Source organism: Antedon bifida, chromosome 5 (assembly GCF_963402885.1).
Source record: "Antedon bifida chromosome 5, ecAntBifi1.1, whole genome shotgun sequence".
NCBI classification, from domain to species: domain Eukaryota; kingdom Metazoa; phylum Echinodermata; class Crinoidea; order Comatulida; family Antedonidae; genus Antedon; species Antedon bifida.
In genome coordinates this window covers 10,041,462-10,055,344 of record NC_136230.1, presented here as the reverse complement: position 1 = coordinate 10,055,344, position 13,883 = coordinate 10,041,462, and the positions used below count along the sequence as shown (strand labels likewise).

Here is a 13,883-nt window from a genome sequence, read left to right as displayed (position 1 = left end):
TTTGCCCCGAATAGAGGTGGTTTTCACAAATTGTTTTACATTATATAAACATATACACGTCGTATTGATGTATCGTTACATATACTGTACAGTTTCAATCGACTAGGACGGTGATAGTTTCAACAAAGTATTACATCGCAATGTTTTACTGTGTTTAGTGGTATATTATTTGTAAAACATGAAAACAATTAATATTTCGTTACTAAATGGATAAAGAATATATTTAAAAATTTTTCCTCTTTGCACCCATCCTCTTCCCCATCCCTCAACCCTAATGTTACATACAAAACACAAATTATTAAGTTTGTTTAAATTTGACTTAAACAATTGCTCTCATTTTGTGACAAGTTTCTCTTGCAGTAAGTAATTCTCAGGGTGCTAATTTTAGTTGAGTATATAAATCACAGTGTCTATTTATTCGTTCCTGTAAACGACATGTATTATTGTCCTGCGGTACGTACATTTGAAATCGCCAGTTTTTTAACGCTGAAATTATTATGTATTCGAGAACCATCTGTGGGCACGACATGGTACGCGAGCGAAGCGTACCATACTGACTTAGTATTTTAAAACGAAAGGTGATGCTGACTGGGACAGGTAATTGTAGTTATCAACCTAATATTAGTCCAACAAAATGTATACTTGCTTCTTATGAGAAAAAAATATAGGCTCCCTCCCCACCTCAGATGAAAACTACACGTCAAGTCTCACACTCACGGACCACCCGCGTGAGCCCCTCTCACGCCTTTTTTACCCAAACCTTACGCCACGTTTTTTTAGTACTTCTTGGCAACAAAGATTCTCCTGTTGTTCAATCAACATGCCAGAATCACCGATAATATCTAATGTTGTCTAAGTATTATATTGAATACAATTATATGGGACTACTGCTGACTCTAGAAGCTCCATTGTTAATCTTGACACGTACTCCTCTGACATTAATTAATAATTTTAAATGAACAAAAGTCAAACATTTATTTTAAACATTATTTATCGTTAAATGAAATGTCAGATAACAACGAACAAAAAATAATGATTTATAATTGTTTAAAATGATGATTTATTGTTATATACACACATCCCAACCACGGGTAACCACCACCACTAATTATAATAAATCGACATCGATATAATATATAATTTTTCATAAAAAGATTAAATAAACGGTTAAATTCAACCAAATAACTCATTGAATTCCAGTCAATTTGACTAATTTTTGCTTGAAGTTATAATTTTTCAGGTGAATAACTATTATTGACATTTAAATGGCCTATTAATTATTTTCTGAGGGGGACAACATATCTTGTAATATTAAATAATTATAATCTTCTTGTTGGACTTGACACTTAATACAATTTTGAAAGTTTAACTAGAGTAATTTTAATTATCTATTAAATAATTATACATAACATTATCAGCAGATCACAGAAAATTAGGATATGCACACAGAAAGTGGTTTAAAGATGTATTTTCACCCAAACAAATTTTAATGAGTTATTCAATTCCATAGAAAAAATAAACGGTTAATTTAACCAAAAACCATTGTCTGACCAGGGAAAAATGAAACGGACAATTTGAGTAAATATTTTGCTTAAATTACAGTTTTCAAGAAAATTATTTTTGTTTTGATGCAATTTTTATCAAAATATTATGTGAGTTATTAAAATGAGGGGGACAATGTATCTTTAAAGTCTTATCTTATACAAGTTAAGAATGTTGCTATGATTTTCTTAATATTCAATTTTTAAGCGCAATTCTAATTTTTAGTTATAATTTCCCGCCCGAATCACAATAAGGAATTGCCTAACCCGTAAGAGGTCACATTGAGTTATGTCAACGTTATTACTGTAGAGCTAGATTCACGTCCGCATAAAGTGTATATATCCTTCAGTTTTTTGAGGTTTCGGTACTTTTCGATCGATTTTCGTATCAACCACAAAAAGTACCAAGTAAAATGTCTGGAAGAGGTAAAGGAGGAAAAGGACTAGGAAAAGGAGGCGCTAAGCGTCATCGTAAGGTGTTGCGTGATAACATCCAGGGTATCACGAAACCAGCTATCCGTCGTCTAGCTCGCCGTGGTGGTGTCAAGCGTATATCTGGTCTCATTTACGAAGAGACCCGCGGTGTACTAAAGGTATTCCTTGAAAATGTCATCCGTGATGCTGTAACATACACCGAGCATGCCAAAAGAAAGACAGTCACCGCCATGGATGTCGTCTACGCCCTGAAGAGACAAGGCCGAACTCTTTACGGATTCGGTGGATAATAAGCGTACACAAAGACTTCTCAAATCAAACGGCTCTTTTCAGAGCCACCATTTGAACCAAAAGAGATTGATTTGCTTTTCAAAGTAATAATTTTACGCCGTGGTTAGGGAGGTATATTCAGAGCGTCATTTCGACGATCGAGCATTCTCTACTTCTACGGAGCGCCATTTATGCCTTTATTTACTTCCGAATTAGAAATAGTACTACGGTAACTGCTCCAGTGGACCAAATTTAGCACCGGTGGAGCACAGTGATATAAAATAGAAATAAGTCACTCATTTTAATGTCTTTTCGTATGTTAATACACTGTGCTCAAGAAATGGACCCAATTTGGAGCCAGTGGAGCACAGTGATTTAAAATTAAAATAAGTCACTGAATTTTAAAGATGTATTGTCCCTTGAAACACAAAAAAATGAAGGTCAGAATATTCTAAATTTAAATTGGCCATATCAAAGTAATATTAAAGTTATTCACTTTAAGTCGAAAATTTGAGCCAAAAACAACAATTTTACGTAATTAACAGCTAAATTAATTTGATTACATTTCGTCTGGAAAATCGTCGCGAGCAAAAGTAAACAAAGATTTCAAACCATGATTATACATTATGCATAATGCTAATTAGGATTGTTTACAACTCGTCACGGTTGAGAAGGTGTTTTCACACAGATCGCGAGGAAGTTTTATGATTATGCATACAGAGTAGCCAAATAAGCGCGTTGCATTATGAGATATGTTTTGATCGAAAACTTTGACTGGAAGTCAAAGTTATTTTTTGAACCAAAAAACGTCTGTATTTCAGTTAAATGATTTTTTTTTCGACTAATTTTTGGTGAAAGTTAATAACTATTATGATACTTCAAAATGACCCACTTTTTTTCGAAATCTTTTATTTTTTATTTTTTTGGAATTTGACAAAGGGACAATACATCTTTAATATCTTTTCGTATGTTTATACACTGTACTCAAGTGGACACAATTTGGCGCTAGTGAGGAGCTCAGTGATATAAAATAGAAATAAGTCACTGAATTTTAATATCTTTTCGTATGTTAATAACACTGTGCTCAAGTGGAGCCAGGGGAGCACAGTGGTATAAAATAGAAACAAGTCACTGAATTTTAATATCTTTTCGTATGTTAATACACTGTGCTCAAGAAATGGACCCAATTTGGAGCCAGTGGAGCACAGTGATTTAAAATTAAAATAAGTCACTGAATTTTAATATCTTTTCGTATGTTAATACACTGTGCTCAAGTGGACACAATTTGGCGCTAGTGAGGAGCTCAGTGATATAAAATAGAAATAAGTCACTAATTTTAATATATTTTCGTATGTTAATACACTGTGCTCAAGTGGACCCAATTTGGAGCCAGGGGAGCACAGTGATATAAAATAGAAATAAGTCACAGAATTTTAATATCTTTTCGTATATTAATACACTGTGCTCAAGTGGACCCAATTTGGAGCCAGGGGAGCACAGTGATATAAAATAGAAATAAGTCACAGAATTTTAATATCTTTTCGTATATTAATACACTGTGCTCAATTGGAGCCAGGGGAGCACAGTGATATAAAATAGAAATAAGTCACAGAATTTTAATATCTTTTCGTATATTAATACACTGTGCTCAAGTGGACCCAATTTGGAGCCAGGGGAGCACAGTGATATAAAATAGAAATAAGTCACTGAATTTTAATATCTTTTCGTATGTTAATACACTGTGCTCAAGTGGACTCAATTTGGAGCCAGGGGAGCACAGTGATATAAAATAGAAATAAGTCACTGAATTTTAATATCTTTTCGTATGTTAATACACTGTGCTCAAGTGGACCCAATTTGGCGCCAGGAGAGCACAGTGATATAAAATAGAAATAAGTCACTGAATTTTAATATCTTTTCGTATGTTAATACACTGTGCTCAAGTGGACCCAATTTGGAGCCAGTGGAGCACAGTGATATAAAATAGAAATAAGTCACTGAATTTTTACATCTTTCGTATGTTAATACACTGTGCTCAAGTGGACCCAATTTGGCGCGCGCGCCAGTGAGCACAGTGATATAAAATAGAAAAAAGTCACTAAATTATAATATCTTTTCGTATGTTAATACACTGTGCTCAAGTGGACCCAATTTGGCACCAATGGGAGCACAGGGAAATAGTCACATACAAAAACATCGAGAAAAAATACTTCTGGAATTTAAAAATATTTCAAACTTGGTATATATGTTCAATATCGGTTACTCCATCCGTAAACCAAAATAAAAAATAATTTTAAGGCACATCAGTGATTTTAATAACTTGCGTTTGCTTAAGAAAATACTTATGAAAAACATACAATTCCGACACATATGTTAAACTCTAATAACGATTTTTACCAAAAAAAAAAACCGGTTAGGAATTCGATTTTTTCCCTGTAAAATGAGCAACTAAAATTAAAAATATACCAAGAAACATATATTGAATTCGAGGTGTATTTTTTTTTTTACAAAAGAAATGTTCGTATGTAAATACACTGTGCTACAGTTGATCCAATTTGGCACCAATGGGAGCACAGGGAAATAGTCACATACAAAAACATCGAGAAAAAATACTTCTGGATTTCAAAAATATTCCAAACTTGGTATATATGTTCAATATCGGTTACTCCATCCGTAAAGCAAAAGAAAAAATAGTTTCAAGCCATATCAGTGATTTTAGTAATTTCGTTCGTTTAAAATGTATAGAACATAGAATTCCAACACATTTTTTAAACTTTAAATTTTGATCATCATAAAATAATTGTCCTACACATTTGAAATTTGGTAGTATACGTTCAATAGGTTACTACACGTTCAATATGTTACTACATAATTCATATTTTTAACATATGTCTTTTTTTAATCGCTAAAGTTTAAAAAAATGTGTTGGAATTGTATGTTCTTTCATAAGTATTTATCTTAGACAAACGCAAGTTATTAAAATCACTGATGTGGCTTGAAACTAATTTTTCTTTTGCATTACGGATGGAGTAACCGATATTGAACTTATATACCAAGTTTGAAATATTTTTGAATTCGATAAATATTTTTTCTAGAAGTTTTTGTATGTGACTATTTCCCTGTGCTCCACTGGCGCCAAATTGGATCCACTGGAGCACAGTGTATTAACATACGAACATTTCTTTTGTAAAAAAAATACTCCTCGATTTCAATATATATTTCTTGGTATATTTTTAATTTAAGTTGCTCAATTTACAGGGAAAAAATCGAATTCCTAACCGTTTTTTTGTCAAAATCATTATTAGAGTTTGACATAGGCCTAATATGTGTCGGAATTGTATGTTCTTAAGCGAACGCAAGTTATATTAAAATCACTGATGTGGCTTGAAACTATTTTTTCTTTTGCTTTACGGATGGAGTAACCGATATTGAACATATATACCAAGTTTGAAATATTTTTAAATTCCAGAAGTATTTTTTCTCGATGTTTTTGTATGTGACTATTTCCCTGTGCTCCCATTGGTGCCAAATTGGGTCCACTTGAGCACAGTGTATTAACATACGAAAAGATATTATAATTTAGTGACTTTTTTCTATTTTATATCACTGTGCTCACTGGCGCGCGCGCCAAATTGGGTCCACGTAAGCACAGTGTATTAACATAGGAAAAGATGTAAAAATTCAGTGACTTATTTCTATTTTATATCACTGTGCTCCACTGGCTCCAAATTGGGTCCACTTGAGCACAGTGTATTAACATAAGAAAAGATATTAAAATTCAGTGACTTTTTTCTATTTTATATCACTGTGCTCCCCTGGCGCCAAATTAGGTCCACTTGAGCACAGTGTATTAACATAAGAAAAGATATTAAAATTCAGTGACTTTTTTCTATTTTATATCACTGTGCTCCCCTGGCGCCAAATTAGGTCCACTTGAGCACAGTGTATTAACATACGAAAAGATATTAAAATTCAGTGACTAATTATTTCTATTTTATATCACTGTGCTCCACTGGCTCCAAATTTGGTCCACTTGAGCACAGTGTATTAACATACGAAAAGATATTAAAATTAGTGACTTATTTTAATTTTAAATCACTGTGCTCCCCTGGCTCCAAATTGGGTCCATTTCTTGAGCACAGTGTATTAACATACGAAAAGATATTAAAATTCAGTGACTTGTTTCTATTTTATACCACTGTGCTCCCCTGGCTCCACTTGAGCACAGTGTTATTAACATACGAAAAGATATTAAAATTCAGTGACTTATTTCTATTTTATATCACTGAGCTCCTCACTAGCGCCAAATTGTGTCCACTTGAGCACAGTGTATTAACATACGAAAAGATATTAAAATTCAGTGACTTATTTTAATTTTAAATCACTGTGCTCCACTGGCTCCAAATTGGGTCCATTTCTTGAGCACAGTGCATTAACATACGAAAAGACATTAAAATTAGTGACTTATTTCTATTTTATATCATTGTGCTCCACCGGTGCTAAATTTGGTCCACTGGAGCAGTTACCGTAGTACTATTTCTAATTCGGAAGTAAATAAAGGCATAAATGGCGCTCCGTAGAAGTAGAGAATGCTCGATCGTCGAAATGACGCTCTGAATATACCTCGGTTAGGATTCCGGCACCGGCACTCAACTGCCCAGCGTTAGGGAATCCGACACGCTATTGCGCATGCCCAGAGCGAGGTAATCGGCGACTCCATACTAACGTACAGCGATGGATCATTTAATAGCTGCACCACGGCGAACTAGCCTAGATGCCTACTAAATAATACTACTAGTAACCAGTGGGCCTATTTATTTCGTAATAAATATATAAACTTCATATAATTATGAATAATTATAATTACATAACTAGTTTTATGATTTTTCAAGTACAAAATAAAAGATTTCATATAACGCACTATACTGTACATAACAAGATAACATGCAATACAAGTTGATTTAATTGTTGACAGCAGCCGCCGCGCGTATGTGAAAAAACAGTACAATACAAGCGTTATGACACTAGGGCAGGCCTGTACGGTTTTTCTCCCGTTCCGAACTTCATACTTCCTCTGTCTAATAAAAATACAGAATTACGATTCTTAGATAGATACTGATTCTTAAAAAATATCATAATTATTTTAACGCGTGGCGTAGTCGTATTTTAATTATTAATTCATGTATGGCCTAGGCCAAGTTTAATCCATCGCTCCCTCGCCCGACGACTAACTAGGCTACAGTAAACGCCACAGTAAATCCCTAGTTAACACTCCGACTTTCGGTGCGGTGTGGTGGTGGTGTGTGCGGTCTGTAGCACTAGTGCAAGCTCATAATTACTTCGCTCTGGGCATGCGCAATAGCGTGTCGGATTCGCTAACGGTGGGCAGTTGAGTTCCGGTGCCGGAATCCTAACCACGGCGATAATTTTATATTAAATAAATAATTTATAAAACCATTTCCTCCATCAATTAAAACTGTCCTCCCTAAGAAAGCCTAGCTAGCTGGCTAATAAGTATAGGCCTACTAGGCTAGTATTAGTAACAGTTCTGCAGTCCTACCCATGTGTGTGATATAGGCCTAGGGGCCTAGCCTAGGAATGATGCCTAGGCCTAAATATAAACTGCTATCTTCTACTAAACAATGCCCAAGTTTAAAAATGGTAAATGATTTAGGCCTAGGCTAAATAACATTCATTGGCATTTAAAGTACATACAATGCAGAATTATTGCTACCTATTTTTTGCTTAGAAAAAAAAACCAATGTTTTGTTCTGCATGCTAGACGTTCAGGCCTAGGCCTAGGCCTATACTTTTTTTTTTGTCCATATCAATTTCTTTAATATCATTGCAATATTCTTCCTAGTGGTGGACCCATGTACGTACATTACTCATTAGTAAAAATATGTTTTAGGTTTGGAACACAGCAGATGTTTAGAAAAGAATAACAAAGGAACTCCAACTGAACATGGCACAATTGCATGAAGAAGATGTTTTAAAGTTTTAATTTAAACATCTTTGAAGTTTCAGTATTAGGCCTAGGCCTATTTGTATTATTAGAGTAATATACAGTAGTTTAAAAAAAAACAAAGCAGATTAACATTCCATTTATTTGCTTTTCCAGAATCAAGGACTGATTATTAAGGTTACAATACTATAATTATTATTAATGTTTAATTCAAATCAAATAGGAGGAAGATGGATAATATATAGGCCTAGGCCTAGGCGTATTTAAAAAAAAATCCTTTTGTTTTGTATCTAGACCTATTTTTGTTTCACGAAAACCAGCGCGATCTGAGCTTCTATCGATGATTTGATAGATTTGTATGCGGACGTGTAATAAGCTATACATTTTGCCCAATCACATTACGTTTCTTAATTGCCTTCAGCAATCAGTTTGCTTATAAACGAACCCAAACCGAAAATCTAAGCATCATTTCGAAATTCGAAAGTTAAAAATGGCTCGTACTAAGCAAACTGCCCGTAAATCTACTGGAGGAAAAGCTCCTCGAAAACAACTTGCTACCAAGGCAGCACGTAAGAGCGCACCAGCCACCGGTGGAGTGAAGAAACCTCATCGTTATAGGCCTGGAACCGTCGCTCTTCGTGAGATCCGTCGTTACCAAAAGAGTACCGAACTTCTCATCCGAAAGCTCCCGTTCCAACGTCTTGTCCGTGAAATCGCACAAGACTTCAAGACGGATCTTCGATTCCAAAGCTCAGCTGTCATGGCTCTTCAGGAGGCGAGCGAAGCATACTTGGTCGGTCTTTTCGAAGACACCAACTTGTGCGCCATCCACGCTAAACGTGTAACCATCATGCCTAAAGACATTCAGCTAGCCCGTCGTATCCGTGGTGAACGTGCATAATATTAAGCAGTGTTACTTTCTCAAACCAAAAGGCTCTTTTCAGAGCCACCACTTGAACTGAAGAGAATTAATATAGCAAATATTATTGTTTCTTTCAATTTATAAATATGTTAAATAAAACATTTTTCAATCCTTCAAAACAGTTATTTACAACAAAATAATAATGAAAATGTCCACGCAATAATGTAGAAATATCATCACCCTATTAAAGGGTACCCCTTCGTCAGGACCCAACAAATTGTCCTCTCAACAAGACCACAATATACCAACAGGATAACTTGATCTGGACTCAAGAAATTGAGAAAAATAGAAACTTTAGCAGACAACTTTCCTCAGTAAAAACTGTCATAATTGTTATACTTTCTCTGGCTTGACAGTTTTTATTGGTTATTTTTATAATAGCCATATATAGGTAGAGCAGTTAACGCCATAAAAATAGCCAAGTTGTGCACTTTATTACCAAAGCATGAAACTTGCCACAAAGTTTCTTTGATGTATATAGATTCAAAATATCGGGGGGTACCAAGTGTCCAACGTCCGGTATGGCGGCCATCTTGATTTCAAAATGGCCACCATAAAAACAAAAAGTGTTCATATCTTGGCAACTATAAACAGTAGAGACTTGATACTGATGGTGTTAAATTGTTCACAAACCACATATTTCTATTTCCTCTAATAAAAAGTTTCGTCAAAAAATGACCGGAAATGACATTTCTTTCAGTTTGACCTTTGACCTCTTATCTGTATATCTCAGTAACTACTGATCATTTTCAATCGATTTTGGTGTCATTTTGTTCAGAATAGAGACATTTATATTTGTAGTAATGAAACATTTTCACATCAAATGACTGGAAATACAATTTATAACCTTTGACATATATAATTATGTGAACTAATTTTTTTTACCGAAATAAATGACACTTAATGCAAAAATGACCAGGAATTATTATTCTGAATTTTTGACTTTTGATGTGATAGGATAGGCGTAAAGTATGACAGATCACTGAGAAACAGCAATCACTGAGCTCATCTATGCCGACTTGTTTGCTAAACTGTGATGTGTCAATCGTTAGATAAAAGTTTTGGTCCTCTCTCCTTCATCTTTTCTTTTTTCTTTTTTTTAATGTATTATACCATATGGACAAATGTCTGAAATAAAAGTTGAATTGAATTGTTAGATGCCATTTGGAAATATTTTTGATGTAAAGTAGCATTCTTTCGTTGGCCTCTTTGATGTTGCATATGAGACAAGTTCGGAAAGTTCTCATTTTCATGAGTTAAGAGAACACCGTCTTTCAAAGTACTTACTACAAACTTATCCTGCATTTGCGCAGTAGACCTACTTTCATTAGTCAGAAACTCAGATAGTTCATTTTCGTTGCATCTAAAAAAATGTACTCCATTTTTATGGTAATGAGCCTTTGCTGTAAACCATCTGAATCCTTTTCCTCGATTTTCTCTAGTCATTGATTTTTTAGCAAAATCAAATCAATTCGTAAAAGACATCTCAATATAATTATTCAAGTAATCCTCAAATTAGTGACATGGACCTGCAATATACTGTTCTGTACAAGTCTCCTAATCATACAAGAAAAAATGTCTGATTTAATCAATCAAAGTAGTGTGTCCCGACAAAGAAGGGGGTGTAAGACCATCCACAGACATAGAAGGGGGTATAAGACCATCTACAGACAAAGAAGGGGGTATAAGACCATTCACAGACAAAGAAGGGGGTATAAGACTATCCACAGACAAAGAAGCAGGTGTAAGACCACCCACAGACAAAGAAGGGGGTGTAAGACCATCCACACTCAAAGAATGGATTATAAGACCATCCACAGACAAAGAAGGGGGTGTAGGACCATCCACAGACAAAGAAGGGGTGTAAGACCATCTACAGACAAAGAAAGAGGTGTAAGATCATCCACACACAAAGAAAGGGGTGTAATACCATCAACAGACAAAGAAGGGGGTATAAGACCATCCACAGACAAAGAAGGGGGTATAAGACCATCCACAGACAAAGAAGGGGGTATAAGACTATCTACAGAAAAAAGAAGGAGGGGTAGGACCATATTAACCGAGGAAGCATACAAAAAGAAGATGCAACCAAAATAGGCCTACCACTTGGAAAACAATAAATTGTAGAATAACTGAGGCTTGATTGTTGAAATATAAAGGGTTCTTTGTAAGGTCATTAATAATATATTGATATAAACACGATCATCATACTATTCATTTGACATTCAAATACAGTCTATCTCGAAAAGAAGCTCATACTATCATCACCTTTTTGAGGTTTTACGGTATTCCATAACATGTATGTTATTTCCTCTGTCAAACTATTAAAACTTTTAGCTTTAAGGTGCCAACATCATTGAACTAATGGTACCACCCAGCACAATATTTACCAATTTTATGTACTATATACAATGTAAGTCCATTAATCATTTAATAAATTACGCCTATCAGGTCAAAGTTCAAAATTAGATGCATTTAAGACCAACAAAAACCACATAAAGTATATTCAATTCACATTATTAAAAATCAATAAATAAATGTCAAAGGTCATAAATTGTATTTCCGGTCATTTTATGTGAAAATGTTTCATTACTACAAATATAAATGTATTTATTCTGAACAAAATGACACCAAAATCGATTGAAAATGACCAGTAGTTACAGAGATATACAAATACGAGGTCAAAGGTCAAACTGAAAGAAACGTCATTTCCAGGTCATTTTTGGACGAAAATTTTCATTAGAGCAAATAGAAATATATAGTTTGTGAACAATTTGAGACCAGAATTAAGTCTCTAATGTGTATAGTTGCCAAGATATGAACATTTTTTGTTTTTATGGTGGCCATTTTGAAATCAAGATGGCCGCCATACCGGACGTTGGACACTTGGCACCCCCCGATATTTTGAGTCTATATACATTAAAGAAACTTTGTGCCAAGTTTCATGCTTTGGTAATAAAATGCACAGCTCATGTCATTAACTGCTCTACTTATATAATTATTTGTTGCCATCACCTCATGAAATTATTTACTCCATTGCGCATTAGTTATTTGTATAAATGCAGTGGCTTTTTTGAATGGCTAGCTTCTAGGCTAGTCTTCAGAACAGAATAAAAACAAATACAGTAATCGGATCTGCCTCGTTAAAATGTATTGTCCCCCTGAAACAGCACATTTTTTTTATATTATATTTATATATATCCATTTTAATGTCACATAATAGTTATCCACTTTGACCAAAAATTTGATGGAAATGTACTGTTTTCTAACAAACTAGACCTTGAATAAATGGATTTCAAAATACTGTACTGTATAAAGTCAATTCGTGTGCTTATTATGCAGAGAACAGTATAATATAGTCCATGTTTTTATGAATTAATTACTTCATTTTTTTCATTAAATTTTATTGTAAAGTTATATAGTAAGCGTCTATTATTTCGTAATTATTTCATTGTTTAAAAAAAAGGAATATCATTAACTTTCTTACTTAGGCGTAGCCTTTAACATTTGAATATTAAGAAAATCATAGCAACATTCTGAACTTGTATATTAGACATTCAAGATACATTGTCTCCCTGAAATAAAATTGCCATTTTAATAACTCACATTATTAATTAATATAAAAAATATTGATAAATTAAGAGGCGTCTGGTTCTCTGTATTGCAGTGATTTTGTAATAGTAAAGTTAGGTATAGTTTTTTAGATAGCAGCTAATTATTTATAACAAAAGTGTCTGTTAATTGTTTTCATCATATTAATTCTTTTTTTACTTTTGCATATGTATATTTATTAGTGATTGGTTTTGTAGAGTAAGAGTAATCAAATACTGTATTTAAATTACACGTTGTACTTGTTATATTTGAAGAAGGGGAGGGAGGGGAATGAATGGGTTTTATTACATGTTACCGTATGTAGATTAAGTAAGATTACCTATGTTTTTGTCTATTTTGTGCTTTCATTTATTATACATTTTTGTTGGACGCACCTTCAAAATGTGAAGTGTGCCAGTTACAAAAGTGAAGTTCCGAAATAAATAATAGTTTGATCAAAAATTGCATCAAAACAAAATTAATTTTTCTGAAAAACTGTAATTTAAAGACCCCTTCCCTGCAATTTTGGACGTTTTTTGGAAAATAATACATATATATCACTTTAAAAACATTAAACCATGTCATTCCTTGTCTTAAATGTACGTTTTATGGTAAATTATGATAAAAAGTGAGAAACAATGCACTACCTAAGTAGCTCGCCGCGATCGACTTCTCGTGGACGGTCTTAGGCCTAGCCTAGCTAGGCTTAGTTTTGTAGGCCTAGCTGGTAAACATCGGTAACGTACGAACATCGTACGCTAGCTATATAGCTAGCCTGACGTTGTATAGTTGCTGCATTAATTGTCTTTCTATTTTTGCCAGACTCCGTTGATACAAATTGGGGAAAACCCGGTATTTTCGCTGAAAAGTTAGGAGTCTTCCATTTGTTTTGGCCTCACGATCGATCGAAAAGTGGGCGAATTACAGGTGAAAAACAAACATATCAATCCGCGCGCAATGCATTTTGGGATTTATAGCGGGCCGCTATAATTATTAGAATCGACTTATTTTTCACATTTTTAACCGTTTAAAGACGAAAAAAGTTATCGCAATAGGACCATATAGTATTATTTTTACATTAAATATAGTTTGTGATCTTAAATTAGATCTAAAAAACGTAGGGAAGGGGGCTTTAAGCAAAATATTGAGTCAAATTGTC

General features: G+C 34.0%; 2 protein-coding genes across 2 annotated transcripts; both read left to right on the top strand.

Annotated features, from left to right (window-relative positions):
- The first annotated feature begins 1,697 nt into the window (after positions 1 to 1,697).
- Positions 1,698 to 2,271, top strand: LOC144842193 (histone H4). Its single transcript, XM_078698593.1, has one exon. It carries the CDS (start codon positions 1,955 to 1,957, stop codon positions 2,264 to 2,266), a length of 312 nt encoding a protein of 103 aa, XP_078554719.1. The 5' UTR covers positions 1,698 to 1,954; the 3' UTR covers positions 2,267 to 2,271.
- A 6,407-nt stretch (positions 2,272 to 8,678) lies between these two features.
- LOC144842030 (histone H3) lies at positions 8,679 to 9,112 on the top strand. The gene has a single exon (XM_078698366.1). The coding sequence runs from the start codon at positions 8,702 to 8,704 to the stop codon at positions 9,110 to 9,112; it is 411 nt and encodes a 136-aa protein (XP_078554492.1). The 5' UTR covers positions 8,679 to 8,701.
- The last annotated feature ends 4,771 nt before the right edge of the window (positions 9,113 to 13,883 follow it).

Bases quoted from the DNA above. Each gene is read 5' to 3' on its own strand.
- LOC144842193 (XM_078698593.1), top strand. From the start codon at position 1,955: ATGTCTGGAAGAGGTAAAGGAGGAAAAGGACTAGGAAAAGGAGGCGCT.
- LOC144842030 (XM_078698366.1), top strand. From the start codon at position 8,702: ATGGCTCGTACTAAGCAAACTGCCCGTAAATCTACTGGAGGAAAAGCT.